Source organism: Hemiscyllium ocellatum, chromosome 25 (assembly GCF_020745735.1).
Source record: "Hemiscyllium ocellatum isolate sHemOce1 chromosome 25, sHemOce1.pat.X.cur, whole genome shotgun sequence".
Classification (NCBI taxonomy): domain Eukaryota; kingdom Metazoa; phylum Chordata; class Chondrichthyes; order Orectolobiformes; family Hemiscylliidae; genus Hemiscyllium; species Hemiscyllium ocellatum.
Genome location: NC_083425.1, coordinates 25,589,036 through 25,615,663, shown reverse-complemented (window position 1 = coordinate 25,615,663; position 26,628 = coordinate 25,589,036). Strand labels below are relative to the sequence as shown.

The following is a 26,628-nucleotide window of genomic DNA, read 5'->3' as shown; positions in this document are numbered from 1 at the left end:
GAGTGTCACTTGCAATGGTTTCTCTTCTTGCACTCACACCCTTACATCTGTCCCCCCGTGGATTCTTTGCACCCCCTCTTGCATCTCATCTACGTATTGACATTCAGTGACATCATTCAAAAGCACTGTTTTAATTTTCATATGCAAGTTGACAAACTCAATTCCATTTCACCACCACGTCTCTCAATCCCTCCATTGTTGAAAAATTATCACGTTGATTATCAGACATACAATTCTAGATTAGCAAAGATTTCTTCCAATTACATATTGGGAAGACTGAAATAATAGTTTTCAGTCCCACCTCTAAAATCTGTTTTACAATTCCATCCATTACAATGGGATCTTGATCATATGGGCCAAAGGGCTGAGAAGTGGCAGATGGAGTTTAATTTAGATAAAAGCAAGGTGCTGCAATTTGGGAAAGCAAATCTTAGCAGGATTATACACTTAATGATAAGGTCCTAGGGAGTGTTGCTGAACAAAGAGACCTTGGAGTGCAGGTTCATAGCTTCTTGAAAGTGGAATTGCAGGTAGATAGGATAGTGAAGAAGGTGTTTGGTATGCTTTCCTTTATTGGTCAGAGTATTGGGTACAGGAGTTGGGAGGCCATGTTGTGGCTGTACAGGACATTGGTTAGCCCACTGTTGGAATATTGCGTGCAGTTCTGGTCTCCTTCCTTTTGGAAAGATGTTGTGAAACTTGAAAGGGTTCAGAAAAAAATTATAAGGATGTTGCCAGGGTTGGAGGATTTGAGCTACAGGGATAGGCTGAATAGGCTGGGGCCATTTTCCCTGGAGTGTCGGAGGCTGACAGGTGACCTTATAGAGATTTATAAAATCATGAGGGTCATGGATAGGATAAATAGACAAAGTCTCTTCCCTGGGGTGGGGGAATCCAGAACTAGAGGGCATAGGTTTAGGGTGAGAGGAAAAAGATATAAAAGAGTCCTAAGGAGCAACGTTTTCATGCAGAGGGTGGTACTTGTATGGAATGAACTGCCAGAGGAAGAGGTGGAGGCTAGTACAATTGCAACATTTAAAAGGCATCTGGATGAGCATATAAATAGGAAGGTTTGGAGGGTTATGGACTGGGTGCTCGCAGATGGGACTAGATTGAATTTGGATATCTAGGTCGCATGGACAAGTGGACCGAAGGATCTGTTTCCGTGCTGCACATCTCTATGACTCTTTGACTCTAGTTGGTAATAGTCTGAGAGTAAGCTTATCTGACCACAACCTTGCTGTCATATCTGACCCAAGGATGAGCTTCTACTCTTATAATTTCATCATCAGTAAGACTGCTTATTTCTACCGATGTAGTATCGCTGAAACTCATATCTTACTTCACCTGCTGTTGAAACCTTTATTTGTGCCTTGTAACTCTAAATATTGACAATTCCAAACCTCCGCAGGTGATGTCTTAACATGCATCATTTCCTTTCCGTCCTCCCTTTCATCTCTGTTTTCATTCACACATATTGTGTCTTGGCCAGGAATCTTTTTATTTTAAAATCCTGATCCTCGTTTTCAAATTTCTCCGTGACCTTGCCTCTACCTAACACTGTAATGTCCTCCAATCACATGACCCTCTGAGATACCTGTGCCATCTACTTCTGGCATCTTGAACCCCTCGATGTTTATTGACTTATCACTGGTGGACATTCTTTCTTCAGTTGCATAAGTATTAAGCTCTGGATACACCTCTTTTCCTCATTTCCCTCCTTTAAGCCACTTGTTAAAACATCCCACCTCTTTGACTAAGCTTTCAGCCACTTGATCTAATGCCTCTTTAGAAGGTTCACTGTCATACAGTACTTTTGCTTTATTATGATCCTGTGGTGCATCTTCCAACATTTTGTTATGTTTAAAGGTGCCATATTTGTTTTTGTTGTTTAGGAACACAAATAAACAATTATAATGTAAAGAAGGCAATTTCTTCATAATTTCAGACAATAGTGAATGAAATCATAGAAAACATTGGTCTCTTTCTGGTGATCCTCCAGAAGTGGAGAAAGGCACTCTGGCACTGCATTTCTTGAAGCTCTGCAGAATTGTAAAATAATCTGTTGCTAATGTTTTATTCAAAGGACAGAATGAAACCTTTCAAATGGTTCAAGTAGATTAATTAAACATCTCAGCCAGACTGGAATTTTTTAAGTACGCACGATTGGAAAATGCAAATATCATTTAGATTTTTAAACTTATCTTTTCCCTCCTGCCCAGTCCTTTGTTGATAAAGTATTGTCTGTGTGCATATCACTGGAACTAACATTAGCTTTCAGATGTGAAACAATGGCGTAAGACGTTTAGTTTAAAGCGCCTGATTAGCTATCAGCTGAACAGAAATAAAAGGCCAGCTCTAACATTTCAACCTACACTTGTCATGCAAATGCAAATTACTTGCATGGAAACTCCATGACGTGCTGCAGGTTTACAGTATTTAATTTGTCTTCCAGTTCCACCTAATACTCTTTTACATAATCCCAACTTCATGGATATACGCAACATATGTATGCGATTTGACATTTATTAATACTCATTTGTAGTGTATTTTGAGGTAAATTTTGAATATTACATAGCAACTTCTGTTACAGAGGTAACTGCTCAGTGATTTAACTTTAGAAATGTGCTTTTAGTGGCTGCATTTGGATAAAGATTTTGTTCTTCAGTTTCTGAGAACAATGTGATTCTGCATGACTGAATTATTAAAAAAAAGTTTCTGATTTTTAAGTCGAGAAAGAAAACTCCTAGTCAGTTACGATAGTGCAATATGTTCAACAAAAAAAAACTAGTGAGAAGAGAGATCAACAATATTTTGCAATGCCAAGAATGTACTTTTCCTGCTGAATGACCATTTTGATCAGAAGAATTAGGAACTGCTAGGCAAGGACAGTTTGGATTAGAAGCAGAAACTGAGATATGCTTGGGTATTGTTGTTCTGAAGGGTCGATATTATGACTCAAATTTGATTAATTTTTCTTAAGCCAAAGTGGCAAATAGCATAATAACTACTACAAAATTCTGCACTGAAAGATAATGTATTAAACTTTCATTTCTCTTTTCAGACTCTTAATATTCAAAATTATGATATTGTATCATGGCCTTTCCAGATAATCTCAAAGTGGCACAGCTCATATTTAAGATGGATCTTGCATTCACGTTTCAAAATGGAATGTGTAACCACCTGCAGACTTCCACAAATGGATAGTTCAAGGGAGATATCATCAAATGTAGCATATGTATGTGCAAAATAAAACCACCATGATAACAAGTTGATGTGCAAATTTACAGGGTGTGAAACATACTCATTCTTTGGCAACCCATTGAAGATTTTGATGTTAGGTTAATTACAGTTATAGAACAATGTGATTTTCAGAAATTTGTTATGATGAGCTCTTCAGAGAAGATTTCTACAGTACTGTATGAAACTTCTCATAAGATCTCATTTTCTATATTCAATAGAGTCATAGAGATATGCAGCATGGACACAGACCCTTCAGTCAACTCATCCATGCTGACCAGACATCCGAACCTAATCTAGTCCCATTTGCCAGCACTTGGCCCACATCCCTCTATACTCTTCCTATTCATATACTCATTCAGATGCCTTTTAAATGTTGTAATTGTACCAGCCTCCACCACTTCCTCTAGCTGCCCATTCCATACATGCACCAGCTCAGTGTGAAAATGTTGCCCATGAGGTCCCTTTTAAATTTTTCTACTCTCACCCGAAACCTATGCCCTCTAGTTGTGAACTCACACCACCCAGGGAAAAGACCTTATCTATTTACCCTATCCATAGCCCTCATCATTTTATAAATTCCTATAAGGTAACCCCTCAGTCTCTGATGCTCCAGGGAAAACAGCCCCAGCCTCTCCCTATGGCTCAAATCCTCCAACTCTGGCAACATTCTTGTAAATCTCTTCTGAACCCTTTCAAGTTTCACAACATCATTCTGATAGGAGGGAGATCAGTATTGCACACAATATTCCAAAACTGGCTGAACCAATGTCCTGTACAGCCACAACATGACCTCTCGACTCCTATACTCAATGCTCTGTCCAATAAAGGAAAGCACACCAAATGCCTTCTTCACTATCTTATCTACAAGCTACTCAACTTTCAAGGAATTATGAACTTGAACTCCAAGGACTCTTTAGCAATACTCCCCAGGACCTTACCATTAAGTGTATAAGCCCTCCTCTGACTTACCTTTCCAAAATGCAGCACCTCGCATTTATCTAAATTAAATTCCATCTGCCATTCCTCAGCCCATTGGCCCATCTGATCAAGATTCCTGTTGTACTCTGACGTAACCTTCTTCGCTGTCCACTACAGACTCCAATTCTGGTGTTATCTGCAAACTTACTAACTATACTTCCTATGTTCATATCCAAATCACTTAAATAAATGACAAAAAGCAGTGGACCCAGCACAAATCCTTGTGACACACCACTGGTCACAGGCTTCCGATGTGAAATGCAACCCTCCACCACCACTCTCTGTCTTCTACTTTCGAGTCAGTTCTGTAGCCAAATGGCTAGATTCCCCATATTCCATGTGATCTAACATTAATAACCAGTCTACCATGAGGAACCTTGTTGAACGCTTTACTGAAGTCCATATAGATCACATTCAGCGCTCTGCCCTCATCAATCCTCTTCATTACTTCTTCAAAAAACTCAATCAAGTTCGTGAGACATGATGTCCCACACACAATGTCCACTATACCTAATCAGTCCTTGCCCTTCCGAATGCATGTAAATCCTGTCCCTTAGGATTCCCTCCAATAACATGCCCAGCACTGATGTCAGGCTCACTGGTCTCTAGTTCTCTCACCTTTCTGAAATAGTGGCACCACGTTAGCCAACCTCCAGGCTTCCAGCATCTCAGCTATGACTATCGATGATACAAATTAGATTACTTTTTAGATTAGATTAGATTACTTACAGTGTGGAAACAGGCCCTTCGGCCCTACAAGTCCACACCGACCCACCGAAGCGCAACCCACCCATACCCCTACATTTACCCCTTACCTAACACTACGGGCAATTTAGCGTGGCCAATTCACCTGACCTGCACATCTTTGGACTGTGGGAGGAAACCGGAGTACCCAGAGGAAACCCACGCAGACACAGGGAGAATGTGCAAATTCCACACAGTCTGTCGCCTGAGTCGGGAATTGAAACCAGGTCTCAGGCGCTGTGAGGCAGCAGTGCTAACCACTGTGCCTCAGCAATGGGCCCAGCAATCACTTAATCAGATCCTAGGGATATAGTCACCTTAACGCATTTTAAGACATCCAGCAACATCTCTGTAATTGCTATTAAATTCCAGTCCCATGTTCCTATCTATGCCCTGAGTTCATCTATCTTCCCTGTTAGGCCTCTTGCATTGAAATAAGAGCAGTTTAATTTATCAATCCTAACTTGTTCTCTGCTTTCTTCCTGCTTGCCCTGACAGTTTGACTCATTCCTTTTCCCAAATATACTAGTCTCAGACTGATTTCTTTCCTCAATATTTCCCTGGGTCCCAACCCCCCACCCGCTAGTTTAAATCCTCCCAAGCAGCTCTAGCAACTCTCCCTGCCAGTATATTAGTCCCCTTCCAATTCAGGTGCAATCCGTTCTTCTTGAACATATCGCTTCTACTCCAGAAGAGATTCCAATGATCCAAAAATGTGAACCCTTCTCCCCTGCACCAGCTTCTCAGCCACACAATCATTTGCTCTATCCTCCTGTTCCTACACTTCCTGGCTCGTAGCACCCGGAGTAATCCAGATATTACTACTCTCGAGTACCTCTATTTTTTAAAGTCCTGCATAACTTCCTATATTCTCCCTTCAGAATCTCATCCTTTTCCCATCCTATGTCATTAGTTCTAATGTGTACAACAACCTCCTGCTGGTCCCTCTCCCCTTTGAGAACATTCTGTACCCTCTCAGAGGTATCTTTGATCCTGGCACCAGTGAGGCAACGCACCATTCTGATTGTTCACTGTCGACTGCAGAAACATCTAACTGTGACTCTGACTAGAGTTCCCTATCACAATTGATTACTTGGAACCCAACGTGCCTCTCATTACCTTAGAGCCATTCATGGTACTAGAAACTTGGCTGTTCATACTGCATTCCCCTGAGAGTCCATCACCCCCTACTTTTTCTAAAACAGCATACTGGTTTGAGATGGGAATAATCATAGGAGACTCCTACATCACCTGTGTCTCTTTTACGTTTCCTGGAATTATCTCATCCACCTGACTGTATCTACAGCTTTTCTCCATTCCTGTGACTGCCAGCTATCACATCCCCTAGCTCTTGTAAATTCCTCATGGCCTCTAACTGCTGCTCCAACAGATCCATGCGATTTGATAGGATTCACAACCAAAGACACTTTCTGCACATATAATAATCAGTAACATGGAAACCCTCCCTAAACACCCACTTCTGACAGGAAAAGCACATCACTCTACTAAAGGCCATCTTTGTTCCTTCACACTCTACACACCCAGAAAATAGCACTGTCTTATTGCTTTAAAAAAAACTGCTCTAGGCTAACTTAGTACTCATTGTGTATATTTTTAAAATTGATGGATCTCATCAATAAAGAACCCACTATTGTAGATTTATAGTAAGGTTCCACTCAAAAACTATGCACTTGTCTGATCCTGTACTGTGAGCTCTCCCCACACAAGTTCATCCAACGTCAGCTATGAATTGTGCTGTTATTAACTTTTTGTAGACCCACTCCGATATCCAGAGATATTTGAACCCAAGCAGCAAAGGCAGTAACTGTGCAGATTCACTGATGTGTCAGACACCAGTATAGTTTTCTTTCTCTGGCTATGTAGTCACTGCCTTTGTCTGTTTTCCACCTTTTTAAAGTGCCATTGTTTTGACCTTTTTTTCCCCTGAAGTTCCAAAACAATGTAACAGCACATAAAACAGTAATTTCTGCTCCTGGAATTCAAGGAAATCACCTCAAATACCAAAAATACCTCAAAAAAAGAGCAGTTCTTACAGCCACAATTTTTCCCATCCTCCATCTTGGATTACCCAAATCTTCTTTTCCTTTATTTTGTTTCCTTCTTCCCATATTTTCTCTATAAGACATATGCATACCTACTTGAAATATTTCTTTTATTATTTTTCTTGACCCATCATGATTATCTTTGGTCCTGTAACACCAGCTTTTCTGTCATTCAAACTCTTGTCTTTCATCCGACAGGAGACTTTCTTTTTGTCCTTGTCCCACTTTCCCTTTATTCAAAATCTATTAAATCTCTAAATTTTCCCAGTCCATCAACGCGAAATGTTAAATCTAAAATTCTCCACAGATATTGTCTCATCTCTTGAATATTTTCAGCATTTTCTGTTTTTAGTTTGGATTCCAGTATCCTCAATTGTTTACTTTTCTATATTGTACATTTGTCAAATAGACAAGTTAAAATACAACTGACAGACATGTTCCATCCCTTCTACAGCAACACATATCTAAATGAAAGATTATCATAGTTTAATAAAAGTGCAATTCACAGGGACAGATATTTATTTTACTCACAGCACTCTTGCCGACAAACCTTGCAAAAACAGCAACCGTGACATCAACACAATCTTCTAACTTGTTACAGCCTGTACCAAATAAACAACTGCAACAGCAGTACCTTTCAACATTTCCTTCATATCCATATCTATAATGGAACAATGCCAAATGATATTTTAGGGAACAAATTAAAACACAACAACTATTCAATTACAAATGAGGTTAGTGAATAATCAGGCTGTACTGTGGTCACAAATAGTCAACTACTCCCAGTGAAGTCAGATTTACATGGTAATACATAGTCTACATTCAACCCAACAGGATTATGCTGATGTTCATTTTTCACATGAACCTCCTCATTCCGTTTTCATCTAACCCCATGGACACATTCATCTGTTGCATTCTTCTTTATGTATTTGCCAAGAATTATCTTAAAGTGCACAGAGATAATAATCATTCCAACTACTCTGTTAGGTAACAAATTTCAAAATCTAACCACTCATGGGCTTGACCACTATTTGCGTGACTTCTCTATTTGATTCATTAGTGACTGTTGCCTTTATGACTGTTAATGCTATTTTCCCCTGCAAATGGAAACATCATTTCTATGTCGATCTTAAGAAATCCTATCATAGGGCTTAATTTTCAGCAAGGAGATGGTCATCGGGCAAGTTCCCAATTCCACAATTCTGTCTCTGGTAACGGTACCTACTTCTGCCATATTTTTATCCTCTGAGTTGTGCCCCAACTTGGCAATGGAGGCAGGTAGATTGTGAGGTCAGCAAGCTAGAAGGTCCATCTCCTTTTACTGGATCATCAATCCAGTAAACATGCATTTCAGGCCTTCACAAGTAATGAAAAACCACATCAAAGAAAGAGTCATCTATTATTGTACAAAGAAATATAAATATCAGTGAAACAAAACCTGCTGGGGGTGAGGTGTTCTATGTCTCAGATTGTATCTTTGTGGTCCTGAAGGGAGATGGTGACCAATCTCAATTCGTGGTCCATGTCGGTACCAACAACATCGGTAGAAAGAGGGATAGGAATGTAAACCAGGATTTCAGGGAGCTAGGTGGAAGCTGAGAGCTAGAACAACAGAGTTGTGATCTCTGGTTTGTTACCCGTGCCACGTGATAGCAAGGTAAGGAATAGGGAGAGATATCAGCTGAACACGGGGCTGCAAGAATGGTGCAGAAGGGAGAGTTTCAGGTACTTGAATAATTGGGGCTCATTCTGAGGAAGGTGGGACCTGTACAAACAGGATGGTCTTCATTTGAACCAGAGGAGTACTAATATCTTGGGTGGGAAATTTGCTGGTGCTATTCGGGTGGGTTTAAACTAGCTCAGCAGGGGGATGGGAACCTGAGGTGTAGTTGCAGTGCACAGGAGGATGAGAGTAGGGAGAACAGGGACAGGATTTCAGTGTCACAGGAATGTGCTGGCAGACAGCAAACTGGTTTGAAGTGTGTCTACTTCAACGCCAGAAATAAGGTCGGTGAGCTTGCAGCATGGATAGGTACCTGGGACTTCGATGTTGTGGCCATTTTGGAGAAAATGGATAGAGCAGGGTGAGGAATGGATGTTGCAGGTTCCAGGGTTTAGATTTTTCATTAAGAACAGGAAGGCTGGGAGGTGTGGCATTGTTAATGGGCTTCAGATTAGTATGACAGGGTGGCGCATCATCGAGAGACGAAGGGCCTGTACTGCGCTGTAATGTTCTATGTTCTATATTAGACAAGAAAAATATAACGGTGGCTGAAAGAATTTTTGATGAGGATTCGTCTACTTAGGTAGTGTGGGCTGAGGTTAGAAACAGGAGAGGAGAGGTCACATTGCTTGGAATTTTTTATAGGCCTCTGCAGAGCTCCAGGGAGGTGGAAGAGAGGATTGGCAAAATTATTCTGGGCAGGAGTGAAAGGAACAGGGTGGTCATAATGGAAGACTTTAACTTCCCCGACATTGATTGGAAATGCTATAACTCTAGCACGTTGGGTGGATCAGTTTTTGTCCAATGTGGACAGGAGGGTTTTCTGACGCAGTACGTCGAAGAGCAACAATAGGGGATCTGGTGCTTGGTAATGAACCAGGCCAGGTGTTTGATTCAGTTGTAGTTGAGCACTTTGGAGAGAGTGACCATAATTCAGTGATGTTTAGTTTAGCAATGGAAAGGGATAGGTACATGCCACAGGTCAAGAGTTATCGATGGAGCAAGGGCAATTATAATGCGATTAGGCAAGAATGAGGATGCATAGAATGGGGTAGCAAAATGTAGGAGATGCAGATAATGGAAATGTGGAGCTGGTTTAAGGAACAGATATGGCGTGTCCTTGATAGGTATGTCCCTGTCAGGCAGGGAGGAAATGATAAGGTAAGGGAACCGTGGTTTACTACAGAAATTGCATCTCTTGTTAAGCAGAAGGAGGTTTATGTGTTGATGAGGCAAGATGGTTCAGATGAGGCGATGGAGAGTTACAGATCAGCTAGGAAGGATTTAAAGAGAGAGTTAAGAAAAGCGAAGAGAGGACACAAACAGTCTTTAGCAAATAGAATAAAGGAGAACCCTAAAGCTTTCATTAGGTATTTGAGGAATAAAAGGATGACTAGGATAGGAATAGGGCCAGTCAAAGACAGAAGTGGGAAGTTGAGTGTGGACCCTGTGGAACCGAGGAGCAGGAAAATCGACGTTTCATCAGGAATAGCGGCAGGAAGCCTCCAGGGTGGAGAGATGAATGGGGGGTGGGGCTGGGGAGAAGGTAGCACAGAGTACAATAGGTGAATGGGGGTGGGAATGGAGGTGATAGGTCAGGGAGGAGGGTGGGGAAAGGTAGCAAAGAGTACAATAGGTGAATGCGGGTAGGGATGCAGAATTGGGCTGAGAGGTGGCAAATGGAGTTCAAAGCAGCTAAATTGAGGTGAAGCACTTTGGGAAGAATAACAGGAAGGCAGAGCACTTGGTAGTGTGGATGTGCAGAGGGGTTTCCTTCACCTCAGGAAGGACATACTGGCACTAGAACGTGTCCAGCGGAGATTCACACGGATGATCCCTGGAATGGTAGGTCTAGCATATGAGGAACCGCTGAGGATCTTGGGATTGTATTCATTGGAGTTTAGAAGATTAAGGGGAGACTTAGTAGAGATGTACAAGATAATACATGGCTTGGAAAGGGTGGACGCTAGGAAATTGTTTCCGTTAGGCGAGGAGACTAGGACCCGTGGACACAGCCTTAAAATTAGAGGGGGTCTATTCAGAACAGAAATGCGGAGACATTTCTTCAGCCAGAGAGTGGTGGGCCTGTGGAATTCATTGCCGCAGAGTGCAGTGGAGACCGGGCGCTAAATGTCTTCAAGGCAGAGATTGATAGATTCTTGTTGTCTCGAGGAATTAAGGGCTATGGGGAGAATGCGGGTAAGTGGAGTTGAAATGCCCATCAGCCATGGTGAATGGCGGAAATGGACTCGATGGGCCGAATGGCCTTTCTTCCACTCCTATGTCTTATGGTCTTGTGTCTTATGGTCTTATGGTTTTGGAGTCCATGTACATAGATCCCTAAGAATTGCCATGCAGTTTGATAGTACTGTTAAGAAGGCATATGGTGTGTTAGGTTTCATTCATAGAGGGATTGAGCTCTGGAGCCGCAATATCATGCTGCAACTATACAAACCACTAGTGTGGCCACACTTGGAATATTGTGTACAGTTCTGGTCTGCTATATTTTGGGAAGGATGTGGAAGCATCGGAAAAGGTGCAGAGGAGATTTATTAGGATGTTGCCTGATCTGGAGGGAAGGTCGTATGAGGAAAGGCTGAGAAACTTGGGTCTGTTCTCATTGGAAAGAAGAAGGCTAAGAGGGGATTTGATAGAGACATACAAGATGATCAGAGGATTATATAGGGTAAACAGTGAAAGTCTTTTTCCGAGGGTGATGACATCAGTTTGTACGAGGGGGCATAACTGCAAATTGAGGGGTGATAGACTTAAGACAGATGTCAGAGGCAGGTTCTTTACGCAGAGAGTGGTAAGGGCATGGAATTCCCTACCTGTCAATGTAGTTAACTAAGTCACATTAGGGAGATTTAAACAATCCTTGGATAAGCACATGGATGATGATGGAATAGTGTAGGGGGACGAGCTGAGAATAGTTTACAGGTCGGTGCAATATCGAGGGCTGAAGGGACTGTTCTGCGCTGTATTGTTCTATGTTCTATGTTCTATCTGTGGGTGCAGACATTTATACTGTGTATTGTACAATTTAATTTTGAGCTTAACTGCAAGCTTCACATTTTCATGAAACTAGATCACAGTTATCAACAGTTTTTATGTACCTGAAGATAAAGACACCCTATTGGTGATCCCCTTTCAACCTTTTTAAAGTGCCATTGTTTTGACCTTTTATCCCCTGTTCCAAAACACTGTAGCAGCACATAAAACAGTAATTGGTGTTCCTGGAATTCGAGGAAATCACCTCAAACATCAAAAATACCTCAAAAAAGGAGCAGTTCTTACAGTCACAATTTCCCCATCCTCCATCTTGGATTACCCAGAATCCTCTTTTCCTTTATTTAGTTTCCTTCTTCCCCTATTTTCTCGTTAAGGCATATGCATACCTACTTGAACGTGTGTACATGGCTGGTTGAGCTCAATGGATTAATCATTTTGAGTCCTGCCAAGCAATCATAATGAGGCCATCTGAACAGAAACAGAAGTTTGATTCTCTGGATACGACTGCATACCATCTCATTATGAATGTGTGTGCAACCGCCACCCTTTCAACCCCCAAGACGAACATACACTCTCATTTTCCTATAAAGTTCATAGGTGACTTTAATTTAAGTTAACCACTTTTTTTTGTTTTGTAGCTGTGCATGTGCACTAACTTAAAGGGGCTGATTGTGTGCAGCCTGCAAGAGAACTTCTGAGTTGTTCCAGGGCTGTACAAAATTACCCCAGACCCCTCTAGTCTCTAAACCACTTAAAGGCCATCTGTTGTTGGAGCATCTTATTTACATATTCTAAAGTTGATGGATGTGAATTCACAGCACAAACAACCATGACTCAGTACAAATTAGCAATGCCATTCAGAGACTACAAAGATGTGTTGTTTTCAGCTGAAAGCACTGTCTGAAGTTCAAAATGAGGCATTTTTATAGCCAGAGAAAACCCTAATCTGATGTATTGCTATTATAAGTTTTTATATTAATTCATTAAATGTGAATGTCGCTGGCAAGGTCAACATTTTTTATCCATTCTAATATCTCTTAAGGTGTTAATGAGTCACACTTTGAAACCACTGTGATCCATGTGGCATAGCTGGTACACACATACACAATGCTGAGGAATGGAGTTCCAGGTTTTTGATCCAACAACCATGAAGGAATGGTGTTGTAGTTTCAAGTCAGGTTGGTGTGTGGCTTGGAAAGGAACCTGGTGGTGTTCTAATAAGACATCATTGTCTTTCCAGATGGTCGAGACAATGGGATTGGAAGGTGCTGTCAAAGAACTCCTGCCAATGATGCAGCTATTGCAATCACCAGAATAAAGGGTAACAATTTTTAAAACAGGAATTGCTCAGGGGAAAGAAACAATATTGTTCTTGTCTCCTACGCAAACATGCTTGTCTCTCTGTAAAGTCCAGATTCTTATCGGAATATGGATGTTTTCATTTCTGTAATGAATGCTTCAGAGGCATCTGTTATTCATTGCTCAATACGTTTTCTATTTGAAAAAAGAAGTTTTCTTGGATGTGGGAAGTAGTGAATGTTTGTTAGTGTTGAGTAGATGTGGCAGAAGTCCAGCTTTTCTAGTCATGCTAAAAATGGATTTTGGGACACGGTATAAAACTACTTATGCAATAAAGGTTGGCATAAAAATTAGGAATTTGAATAGCATAATACACCTATTTTAATATTAAAATCAAAGTCGAATGTTAAATGAGAAGATATTTAAAATTTAATTTGAAAAGATGTTCAACATATGATAGGTCTTACTGACAGTTCTTTTCTCAGTTCATATTAAATAGGGACTATGTACATGTGAATACAAAAAAGATCCACGTTCAAAATTCCTTAATTGATTAATAATCTTACCAGATGTAACTTTAAATAATTGTCACAATGGATTGTCCTTTTAAGTTTCTTTGTGATAGAAATTCACCGATGAATGAACAGATTAAGCTTTCATTATTAATTCTTCTTCATAATTTTGTGTTACCCTTTCTGATACTTTTACTTTCAAAAGTGTGTCTGAAGCCAAAGTTCAAATCATTAACACCTAAAATGAGCTGCAGTATGCTGCTCTGAAAACACTGCTGCTAAGACAATTGACAATAGTCTAAATAAAGTAGTGCACAAAATTCTGAACAAGAAAAACAATTCTTCCTATCTCCTGATATTTTTGGATTCTTTAAAATTCAAGGATCCAGACCTTTCCCAAAAACTAATCATTTCTGTCTGCTGCTGTATCTTATCAATGTATCAAATGCTACTGCAATCTGTCCATTGTTCTCTCTTAGATAAGCTTTTTAAAATATGGCAATAAAGAGAACAGAAAGCCATTTTTCTATCCATCTTCAGTCGTGGAGGTAATGTCTACCAACATTTGTTTGAAATAATGATGTGTCTCTAGAAATGAAAGAAAAGGTAGAAAACAAAAAAACAAACCATGCCTTTGATTAAGAATAACAAGTACATATTGGAAGCTGTTGTGCTATTCTAGTACTCAGGTAATGGTCATAGATCAGACAAACTTACTGCTTGACATGATATGCAACTTTCCATAATTAGATTACAGTTTTGTAATTTACTTTAGGATTAATAAGGGCGTTGTGATAAGCTTTAACCTTGAACAAGTCGGAGTTCAATAATCAGCAGTTTGGATGAGTTTATTGAACTGAAGGTTAAAATTGCAGTATTTCTTAGCTACAATCTACTATTCAATTTAAAGACCAAAAGCACAATGAATATATCAATTAGGGACAGGGATAGGCGATTTACCCCTCAGACTTGCTCTGCCGTTCAATAGTCACAGCTGGTCTGACATTGGAGTCAATTCCATTTCCTGGCCAGCCCTAATACCCATTCGACTCCTTTCTTAGTCAAGAATCTATCTACATCTATCTTAAATAAAGTTCAATTACCTTGCCTCCACTGCTCTCTGTGGAAGAGAGTTCTCAGGCTCTTGACCCTCTGAGAGAAACTGTGTCCCTCGTTCATTTCTCTCCCACAAGTGGAAGCAACCTTTCAGGACCTCCCTGGCAAGTGTCCTCAAGATCTTACATGTGTCAATAAGTTCACTTCTTATTCTTCTAAACTCCAATCCCCCAGTCTGTCCAACCTTTACGCATAAGGTAACCCCTTCATCTCAATAATCAAACAAGTGATCGTGCTCTAAATTGCTTGTCTTCTGAACAGTTTTTCTTAGTTACCACCAAAATGACACTTGAAATCCCATGCTACTTACTATAATGTCCAGCACAAGATTACAATAAAGTCTAACAGCAACTAAATGTCAGTTTCAACCTAGAGGCCTGAATTTTAGTGTTGGGGGTTACTTAAAATTCATTTATCCATTTTAACTAAATTAAATTTGTTTTCATCCATCTTGTTTGAAGTACAGGATTAGTTGTTCTTCCTCACCCTTTAAATTATTTTCTATTTCACTTATGCAATGAATGAGGTAGGAACTCAATATCAATGGGAGTAAGGTTATTTCAGGCATTTTCGCAGAAATACATTTATGACCTGACTTCACTTTTTTTCATAAGTGCATCGACTTGACAACTGAATAACAATTTTAAGCTATTTATGATGTTCTGATAGGATGCTCCATGCAACACAAGGATAGGCTGACAGACAAGTGGAGAGAACAACATACGTTTCATAATAAAAGATACAGTAACAACTGTCTTAATCCAAAATATAAAGCAAATGTTAAGTCTCAGTATAAGAAATTGCATCATAGACTTCAATGGTTCAAATACTTGACTATAAATAAACCTTCCAAGGAGGATATACATTGTAACTGTACTGGAAAAATGCATTTTTTTGCATCAGAAATCCTGAAATGATACAAAACTCTGGTCTCAACCTTATTTATTTTGGATATATGTTGATTTTGTCAAGGTTCTTGTTGGGCTCCTACCGTGAGGCTTAATGGGAACTTTTGCTGTATCTCCCCAAACACATCTTGTTAACTATATATCCCATCCCTGTGATGACTCTCTTGCTCATTTCTAGTCCCATCTTACCACTCACTGTTTCCAGATCAACTCGCCACTCATCAGATATCTCTGGTGCCTGTGCCACTGTGCACCCAGACAAGCACTGGCATTGAAAAGCTGCCCTGATTGATGATGAACAGTCATTTGAAGTATGTTGGAAAAAAGGAAAATGATCCTCCGATAGGGAGGTGGAGGTTCTAGTGGATGGGGTGATGCAGAGAAGGACCACCCTTTGCTTGAGGACCAGCAGAGGAGGCCATGACACCAGAGTCTGGCTGGCTAGCACTAAGTCACCACTGCGATACCCATGGTCCGGAAAAATGCTGCAAGAATGTCAACAAACTTCTCCTATGTACTAGTGTAAGTTCTACATTCTTGCTGTGACCTCACACTCACTCTCTCTCTTCAGCTGCACCCACCTTCTACCAAGACTCATGCTTTACCCACTCTCACTATAGCCTGCAATGTCTCCCCTCATTTGCTCTTGTTCCCTCCAACATTGCTAACCCTGCATGGCCTCTGCACTACCTACTCACTACCTTTCAACTACTTACAACAGTAGTAACAGCTGAGCCACTACTTTTAACTCACTCAATCCCTCCCTTTCTCTCAGTCCAGGAGAAAACAGCCCATAACAGGATGGAAAGACCCAAAATGGGTGGAGACGTGCTTGACATTGAGTTTCTATCCCACTGAGGAGAGAATCCTGTTGCCTGCAGAAGACAACTGAGGCCATTCCTGTGGGGACGCTGAGACATCAACTGAGTGAGTACAACTCTTTGTTCCACGCAATCCTCATATTATTCCTGCTAGCAGCACCAATCATTGCATAGCAGTTCCAACCATTTGCCATGACCCTTTCTCTCCCTTGTGCCTTGCAGATAACAGCAGGATGTCCATTGCCCCTGCCAAGAATAAGCCAGCTCTGCCAGAAAGTACATCCTTGACCTATAAGGAAGAGCATTCTGAGATCTCAAAAGAAGCATTGGCAACACAACCTTCAGCACCCCCACAAGCTCAGATACTGACACCCTGATGGGAATGTCATATTTATAAAATTCAGGAGTACAAGCAGCTGAGCACCTCATTGTGACAGCTTCTCATCTGGCCGCGAATGGTTGCTGGCATACGGAGGACCCTGTGGTGTTGGCAATCAGAGACTTCATCCAAATGTACAAGGAGAAACAGGAATATCAGACAAGTATGTGGGAGGCAATGGCACTCTGGCACAGAGGTTGCAGGAGTTCAGCAAAGCCATAGGCACCCTTGAAAGTTAAAGCAAGGAGAGCTTCAAGGCTCCAGCAAGAAGACCCTCAGCATGCTTGAGCTATCCAGACACAAATGCTTAAACAAACCTCCAAGGCCAACAGACTCCATTGCTGAGCAGACCACCTGCACCCCAACTGTGGAACTGGGACAACACTGAAACATAGCTCAAAGGACAGAAAAAGAAAAATCCTTTGGAGAGGACTTTGGTGGCATCGGTAGCAGTGCACAGTCTATTAAAGTATCACAATTGTCTGAGTGTTATTGGTTTCGCAATACATCTCTTTGTTTGAGTCCTTGGTCAGCCTGTACTGTAACTGTGCCAGCATAATGCCGAATGATGTTTGAGAAGATTTGTAGCTCAGGTTGTGGTTCTGGATGTAAGTTTCCTCATTGAGCTGGAAGGTTTGTTTTCAGACGTTTTGTCACCATACTAAGTAACATCATCAGTGAGCCTCCGGTGAAGCACTGGCAGTATGGCCCACTTTTTATTTATGTGTTTAGGTTTCCTTGGGTTGGTGATGGTATTTTCTGTGGAGATGTTCATTTCTTGTTCTTTTTTTCAGGGGGTGGTAAATGGTTCCAGTTGGAGTGCCATGCTTCTAGGAATTCTCACACATGTCTCCGTTTGGCTTGACCGAGGATGGATGTGTTGTCCCAGTCGAAGTGGCATCCTTCCTCGTCTGTATGCAAAGATACTAGTGAGACTGGGTCATGTCTTTTTGTGCTGAAAATGTGTTGCTGGTTAAAGCGCAGCAGGTCAGGCAGCATCCAAGGAACAGGAAATTCGACGTTTCGGGCAAAAGCTTTTGCCCGAAATGTCGAATTTCCTGTTCCTTGGATGCTGCCTGACCTGCTGCGCTTTAACCAGCAACACATTTTCAGCTCTGATCTCCAGCATCTGCAGACCTCACTTTTTAGTCATGTCTTTTTGTGGCTAGTTGATGTTCATGTATCCTGGTGATTAGTTTTCTGCCTGTTTGTCCAATGTAGTAATTGTTACAGTTCTTGCAAGGTATTTAGTAAATGACGTTAGTTTTGCTTGTTGTCTGTATGGGGTCTTTCAAGTTCATTAGCAGCTGTTTTAGTGTGTTCATGGGTTTGTAGGCTACCATGATGCCAAGGGGTCTGAGTAGTCTGGCAGTCATTTCCGAGATGTCTTTGATGTAGGGCAGAGTGGCTAGGGTTTCTGGATGCGTTTTGTCTGCTTGTTTGGGTTTGTTGCTGAGAAAGGCATGACCCACTCTCACTAGTATCTTTATATACAGACACCACTACGACTGGGAAAACACATCCATCTCAGGACAGGCCAAGCAGAGACACGCGCGAGAATTCCTAAAAGCATTGCACTCCAACCAGAATTCGATCAACAAACACATTGACTTGGATCCCATTTACCATCCCCTGAGAAAAAGAACAGGAAATGACATCACCACAGGAAACAGCATCACCAACCCAAGGAAACCTAAACACATAAATAAAAAGCGGGCCACACCACCAGTGCTTCACCAGAGACTCATTGATGATGTTACCTAGTATAGTGATGAAACATCGGAAAATGAACCTTCCAGCTCAGTGAGCAAACTCCTATTCATAATGCCTCAAGTCCACACAGATGTACCATGGATTGATTCCTATGTTGACAGTCTGCTGGAGCAAATGGAAGCAAGATGAAAAGGGCAATGGATTCAACTGGCACCATTGTTTCTCTTGATCAAACATTCCTAATTATTCCCTGGCCTTTGTGTAAAATTGCTGGTGCTGAATGAAGTGGTTAGTAATATGTGGGGCAGGGTGTACAGGACACAGGAAGCTAATGCATTAGGATCTAGTAGGAGTAGGGAGCCCACAGTTCTATGTCCTGAACAGTGTCTGTGTGTAATTTTGTTGCCCTCCAAAGGGCCTCATATCGCTGGTTTCTACAGCTCCCTGCTTTCTAGATTGAGATACTTCCTCTGCCTGCACAAGGTGTGTTCACAACCATTTTCTTACCCATTATGTACTTCGATTTCCAGCATGACGGAAGCGGTCAGTGATTACTCTTTGGGCAGTGGTTTCCAGCCTCTGCATATATGTATTAGTGAGACTCTAGAAATCAGAATCCCTTTCCTAATAGCCCTTCCCATGAATCCCATAGGCTTCACACCATCCCAGGTCCTCATCCAACACGTCTATCAGTCTGCAGCAGCCCATCTTCCACTCCCTACCCCAGCCCTTAGCATATAAGGTGACAATGAGGTGTATCATTGTAAAGACCACGTTATTTCATTTTTGTGCTTGCTACAACTGTGAGTATGAGAAGGTGCTGTTTTAAAAGACAGTTTCAAAGGATTGCTACATGTTTTGAATAGCAAGTCACCTGACACTCATTGCAAGCAGCATGTGTGAACATTTGTTTGGGGTTGAATTGGAGCCGGCGGGAGGGTGGGGGAGGGTTGTGGGGGGGAGGGGGGGTGTTTTCCAGATACATCTGGGTGCAAACAAGAGGTTGATTGATTTATGAATTAGTACCCAATTATCAATAGTAAAAGCCTTTTGCCACCGTCAGTGGTGTAATGGTTCTTGCATAACTGAATAGCTTGAGGCTGGGAACAAGATGGAGAGGTGTTTTGATCTCCACAAACACAGGAGCTGTCTCTGTGTTCCCTGTAGTTGAAGGGTGGTACGTGTATGGAATGAGCTGCCAGAGGATGTGGTGGAGGCTGGTACAATTGCAACATTTAAGAGGCATTTGGATGGGTATATGAATAGGAAGGATTTGAAGGGATATGGGCCAGGTGCTGGCAGGTGTGACTAGATTGGGTTGGGATATCTGGTTGGCATGGACAGGTTGGACCGAAGGGTCTGAGCAGCAACTTTCTCACCAGGACAATGATCATCGCAGCAAATAAACTGCCTCCCAGTTATCCTCACTCATAACATATTTTGTGTATGTGTGTGTGTGTGTGTGAGAAAGTCATTAGGGATTTAATTATAGGGTTAAACATTGATGCTTTACCACCATTTACCTGTAGCTAGAGTCTAATTACTGGCGTAAGTAGTACTTTTTGTTAAGTACAGAAACCTAGTCTATGCTTTCTATTAACCTTGGTTTGAAAATTAGGTAAAATGGGGTATTATTGCATATTTATTTTAGAATCTTTAACTTCTGCGATGATTCAAGGAACATCAGTGCTTGATTTCCAGTGCACTACCTGTGACATCATACACTATCCACCCCAACCGGAGTGCAACTCTGTTCCCATCATGCTTTTATCATAACCCGCCATTATAAATACAGCTGCCTGCTTCACAATTGTCGGTCTTCCCCAATCTGCAGCCACCAAATCTCATGAGTAGGTTACCAAATCTTCTTCTTGCAGCAGTGGCCCCCGGCTCTCCTGTTCTTTCCACCTCCTAACTTCTCTGGATGAACACAATGGACTGACAATTGGCCACCGCCTTCAGTCACCAGCTCTGGACATATTACTTTATTTATTAAAAGTAATGATAAAAAGATCTGTTATTTTACTTTTTACCATAATTTATCACCCTTGCCTCCTGTTGGAAATTGTCAACTCCTATTCCAGGTTTTGAAGTCACAGACTCCCTATGGTACCATACCCAAGTATCTATTATTCTATTATTCATTTTTGAGGCTTGATATATGTTAGGGAGCTTGTGTTGACTGGGGTGGACAAAGTTAAAAATCACACAACATCAGGTTATACTCCAATAGGTTTATTTGGAGGCACTAGCTTTTGGAGTGCTGCTCGTTCATCAGGTAGCTGTGGAGCAGGATCATAAGACACAGAATTTATACCAAAAGATTACAGTGTCACGCAACAAAATGATATATTGAACAAACATTGCTGTTAAGTCTTTCATCTTTTAGAATGGGTTGCAGATTTCGGCTCATTAATATGCAAATTCCAGAACTTCTGTTAAGTCACATTCTCAAAATAATTTAAGGTAGTGCTTCCAAATAAACCTGTTGGACTATAACCTGGTGTCGTGTGATTTTTAACTATATAAGCATTAGTAGGCTTTTTTATTTCCCAGAAGAGTATTGGACAATACTGAGAAACAGGGCACTGCGAGGTCCATCACAAATATTTCTTGCATTATTCAGCTGAAATTAACAAACAGAGTGAAGAGGCTTAGCTACTTACTGGATAATTTCACTCGAAGATGATTTATGATAGTGTAAAAATGTTACAGTTAGGCAATTGCCAATGAATTCAGGCTAATTAAGTTATTGCTACTTCACTAAACAATAGGAATCAAAGTTAAAAATCACACAACACCAGGTTATAGTCCAACTGGTTTAATTGGAAGCACACTAGCTTTTGGAGTGACGCTCCTTCAACACCGGCATCTCCAAATCAATAGGAATCAGTTATCTTCAGGTCTCATCATTCAGAAAGCCATAGCTTCACTTACAATGAGATATGAAAGACAAGCAAACCATTGAGTAGTCAAGAAATGACAGTTCAGATGATATTTACTTGGGTTAAAATTTAATTATATCTGAAAAGGCTGCCCATTGAGAGAAAATTGTTTGACAAGTTGAAGCTACTCTAAAACCTAATTCTAAAGAGATGTGATTGAAGACTGTATGATTCTTAGTTACATGTTTCATACTGCCTCAATCAAGACCAAATTTATCTCTAATGTATTATGCCACAAAGATTCAAACACTTTCTAATTGGAGTATTGTGTACTGTGTACTATTGCTTCTTGAAATTTATTAATTATTTCACTATCATATTTATTATTTCTCAGGAGTGAGGGAATATTATAAGTATCCTTTCTAATCTACAAGTTTGTAGACTCAAGATGCACTTGTCTGCCATTTGGATGCTCTGCCCTTCATGATACACAGGTTTTGATTCATAGGATAATTGTTTTGCTCTTGGAAACTACTTTACTGATATGAATACAACTGATGAAATCGGGACGTCCAACAGTGAGTGCAGTAAGGATCATGATTTTACATTTCTATAATTTCTCTGTCAATCTTGGGGAACATGGTGTTCCCGAAAAATTGGTGCTTACCTGAGAGTCTGATAGGGAAGGCTTCTCAGTCAGGCTGCTGCTCTCCGCTGGGATTAGGTCATTATATTTTGTGCTGACATCCTCATCTGAATAATGGAGGCTACCGGGACTTGGCCGTGGTGGAGACCTGCAGAAACGAGATATTTGTGAGACATGGCAATTGCCCTTGATATGAAGTGTATGACATTTTTATGCCTAAGTTATCTTGCTACAAGCAGAGGAATGGAAGGAAATGGTCTGAAAGTAAGACACACCTGATGTAACAAACACAATGATAATACAAAGTTTTTAAAAGACATCCAAGCAAATTTCTGAATAGTTCTACATATTCATCATATATCTGTTAAGACTCCACTAAAATTTTAAACCCTGTTATTTTGAATTTTCATTGAATAAAGTATACACAATGTGAGTAGCTTGAGGTGTAACTAAAGATACCAGCAATTTTAAAAGAAGACTTTTATGTTCTGGAATTGTTTCCTTAATTTAAGATTAAATGGAGGGAGTAATATGACTTTCCCTGAAATCTGCTTGACAATAAGCCTGGCACAAATAAAGATCTATGGGAGATCCAGGTATGTAACTCAGCTAATGGTGAGAGATATTCATTATGGAGACAACACAGTCTTTGAGTTTACAATAGATGGTCTCAGGTCTCCCAAAGTCCCAGAAAGTTGTTGGAAGTATTATGTTAATAATAGTTGTGCTGTGAACTGTTCATTTAATATCAACATGAAAGACAGTTGGGCTTTCATGGTAGCTGATTAGCATTTATGTCCAGATATTGTCTTGGGTAAGGATGCGGATTAAGCCAATGTAAAAATCAGGCTGCAGTTTTTTTATGATTATCACCGAAAGCACTTTGAGTTGCCTGCATCTGACAGAGAGGAAGCAGCTCAAGGTCAAAAAAATCAGTATGATTTGCCATGCAGGAATGTGGATTAGCTAGCTCTCAGTCAAAAACACAAGGTATTTATGGAACTTCACCCGACATTTCTTCAAGCTGCACTCTTGATCAGCTGCACAAAGCAAATACAACTTCTATGCTTCCTTTACCCTAGTCTCAGTTGCACCAACTTATTAATGGTACTTGCCTTCTCTGAGCCTCTTTGGTATCCAGAACTTTTCCTGAGCCATCACCCCAACACTTAAGAGAAGGTGAGACAGGGGGTGAAGTGGAATCCTACCAGCTTGGAGCCTGCTTTGTAGTATCTTTTCAGATGGAGTCACTTGTCCTGACAGCATTTGTTACCTATTAATAATTGCCTTTGAGAATTTGTTTGTGAGACACCTTCTTGAACTGCTATAGTTTACTTGCTGCAGATAGATCCACAGTGTTGTTTGCAAGACAGTTCCACTAGTCTGTGACAGCGGTCGTGAAGAAACATGGTATGCAGCTTGGAGATAACTTGTATGTTCCCATGCATTTGCTGACCTTGTTATTCTAGTTGGTGAGCATTGCAGATTTTGGAGGGTCTCAAAGTGCCTTGGCAATTTGGTGTAGGACATTTTATACATTATTAAATTGCTAATGCTATGTGGCAGTAGAAAAAAATGATTGCTTTATGTGATGATAAGGTGGGAGAAAGTGAGAATATGCTGGAGATCAGAGTCGAAAAGTGTGGTGCTGGAAAAGCACAACCAGTCAGGCAACATTTGAGGAGCAGGAAATTCGATGCTTTAAGCATAAGCCCTTCATCAGCCCTTCCAGCACCACACTGTGATGGAAGGTGCTAAACAAGCAACCTGGTTTATCCTGGATGGTGTCAGGTTTTGAGCATTTTATGAGCTGTACCCCACCTATGCAAATGGAGTATATTTGCCTTAAAGACTGTGAACAGGCTTTGGGGTATCAGAAGATGAGCTACTTATCCAGAATTCTCAGTCTCTAATGCATTTTTGTAACTAAAGTGTACATATGGCTAGTTCAATTAATTTTCTGGCCAATGGTATCCTCTAAGATTGTGATGAAAGGAGATTCAGCAATAATGCTGTCATTGAAGTTTAAGGGAGATAATTGGATTCTCTCTTGTTGGAATGAACATGCATGGCACTGAATGGCTTGACACTTAGCCTAAGTCTGACGAATATCTAAGGAGTTGCAAATAATTCTGAAAATATACAATCATCAACAAACATTCCCACTTTCAACATTATATAGTGGGAAGATGTGGAGTTACTGGACTTGAAACATTAACTCTGTTTTCACCCCACAGATGCTGCCAGATCTGCTAGTTTCTCCAGTCATTTCTGTTTCTGTTTTAGATTTCCGGCATCACAGTTCTTTGTGATAGTTGCCCCCACTTCCATTTGATTTCAATTTTGCCAGGGCTCTTTGATGTTACATTTGGTCAAGTGCTGCCTCTTGATGGTCAAGATCAATCCCTTTCCTCTTATCTCAGGAATTCAGCTTTTTTTTTATTGTTTGAGCAGGGCTGTAATGCAGTCTGGAGCTGGGTGATCCTGGTTGATATTAAACCGAGCTCAGTGAGCAGACTGTTGCTGAGTAAATGCTGTTTAATGTCACAGATGGATCCATTCCATCACTTTGCTGATAATCAAGACTTGACTGAAAGGTTCTACTAATTGGCGGGTTTGGATTTGTCCTGCTTTTTATGAAGACATTATAAAATCTTTTCAATAGTGAAGAAAACTTGGAAGTACTAATATTCGCCAATGTTTGACCTGAAGAAAAAACAAATTAATTATGAAAGTCCTTGTGTTTGCAACTGAAACATTCAAGTAGTTCTTATTCATTTTGGGTTGCATTGCAATCTTTTTATTTCCATTAACCTCAGGAGCACATGAAATAGTCACATAAGCACGCAAGCATGATTCTGAATCAATATTTGAACTGCAAACAAAGCCCTGATTATGTTCTTAGTGGCGCTGTCAATCCTAGCACTACGATGACTGAAAGATTGATATGTAATAATATCATAGAACTTCAACTTTCAGCACTTACAGACACCTAACTCTAAAAGCATTTGAAAGACAGGGTGTGGTATTGAAACAGCAACCAAACCATTTCAATAGATCATAAGAAGCTCCTCCTAACTGATTAAACACAATGCACGTGCAAGATTTGAGCAACAGCAGTGGTTTTGAATCCAGTACATAAATAACTGATTTTGACGTCTGCAGTGAAAAGTACTAGACCATTAAATTGGGTTGATATTTATAGGTTTGCATGCCTTTTTGAACCAAACCTCATGGAACACTTAAGGCCTCCAACCTATTTTGTTTTTGCTGAGGTAATTGATAGCAGCTATGATTACATTTGCCATACTGCAATTAATCTAATTGAAAATGGGTGAAGAAAGTGAAAATTAATCCCATGTTCCCATTTTTCACTAGAAATTATCTCTGTTGTAACAAATACCTATATTAATAAACAAAAGTTCAACTGTAAGGTTGACCATCTATAATTCAACACTAACCTCAAATAAGAATGGCTGTCTTGGATCAATAGTAAAAATTAGTTGAACATACAAAGCCAAATTCAGTCCAGTTATGTGGCAGGGAACATAAAGGCTAGGCCTACTCATTCATTCTGAAGAAGGGTCATTGGATCTGTAACATTAACTCAGCTTTCTCTCCATAGATACTTCTACAGGCCTGCTGATTTTGCCAACAATTTCTGTTTGTGTTTCTGATTTATAGCATCTGCGGTTCTTTGGGTATTTTTCCCCCACTTATTTGTGGGACAGGTTGTTCAATACTCTGCTGGCAGCAGGAATCCCTTCAATGATTAAGTTGTTGGCAGGAAGTGACCAGTGAGAGGAATTTGTCACTGATGATGGAAAGTTATTTCAGCTTATTGATAAAGGATAAAATGGAAGTTGAACGAAATGCTTCATGATTAATGGAGCATTGCAGTTTTTCCAAGCCTGCTGAATGCTATCCCTCATGAATATTCCATTTTTGTACCTGTGGGTTCCTTCAAATTGCATACGACCAGGAAACACTAATTTGTTTACAAGAAAAGCTGATTGGTTCTCAGCAAACTGAACAGATTGGAACTGGAAACAAGTTAGAGAGAGAGAGAGAGAGAGACAGACAGAGAGAGAAGGCACAGAATATGTACTGTTATTGTCCCCAGAGAAGTTGCCTGCTTTGAGCAGTAACAAACTCTATTTAAACTTGAAGAAGACCAGTTGCTTTTCCTGCAGTGGTTGCTGTGAACTGTGACTTTCTGTCTGATAAATCATGACATTTTCCAAGAGAATTAGTTGTTCTATATTTCCGAAAAACCAGGGATGCTTCGAGGCAAAGAAAACAAACACCCCAAGGACGTAGTAATATCTGGATTACTCCCAGTGCTATGAGATCGTGAGGGCAGGAATAGGAGGATAGAGCAGATGAGTGCATGGCTGAGGAGCTATGTATGGGAGAAGGATTCATATTTTTGGAATCTCTTTTGAGGTCGAAGTGACCTGTACAAGAAGGACGGATTGCACCTAAATTGGAAGGGGACTAATATACTGGCAGGGAAATTTGCTAGAACTGCTTGGGAGGATTTAAACTAGTAAGGTGGGGGAGTGGGACCCAGGGAGATAGTGATG

At 40.6% G+C, this 26,628-nt stretch overlaps 1 protein-coding gene across 1 annotated transcript in view; it reads right to left on the bottom strand.

Moving 5' to 3' along the window:
- The window catches only part of sdk2b (sidekick cell adhesion molecule 2b), a 469,615-nt gene that overhangs the window by 24,761 nt on the left and 418,226 nt on the right, over positions 1-26,628 (bottom strand). The window contains exon 45 of the mRNA XM_060844513.1: positions 22,064-22,190. Coding sequence (XP_060700496.1) covers positions 22,064-22,190 — 127 coding nt within the window. The remainder of the gene's footprint in view (positions 1-22,063; positions 22,191-26,628) is intronic.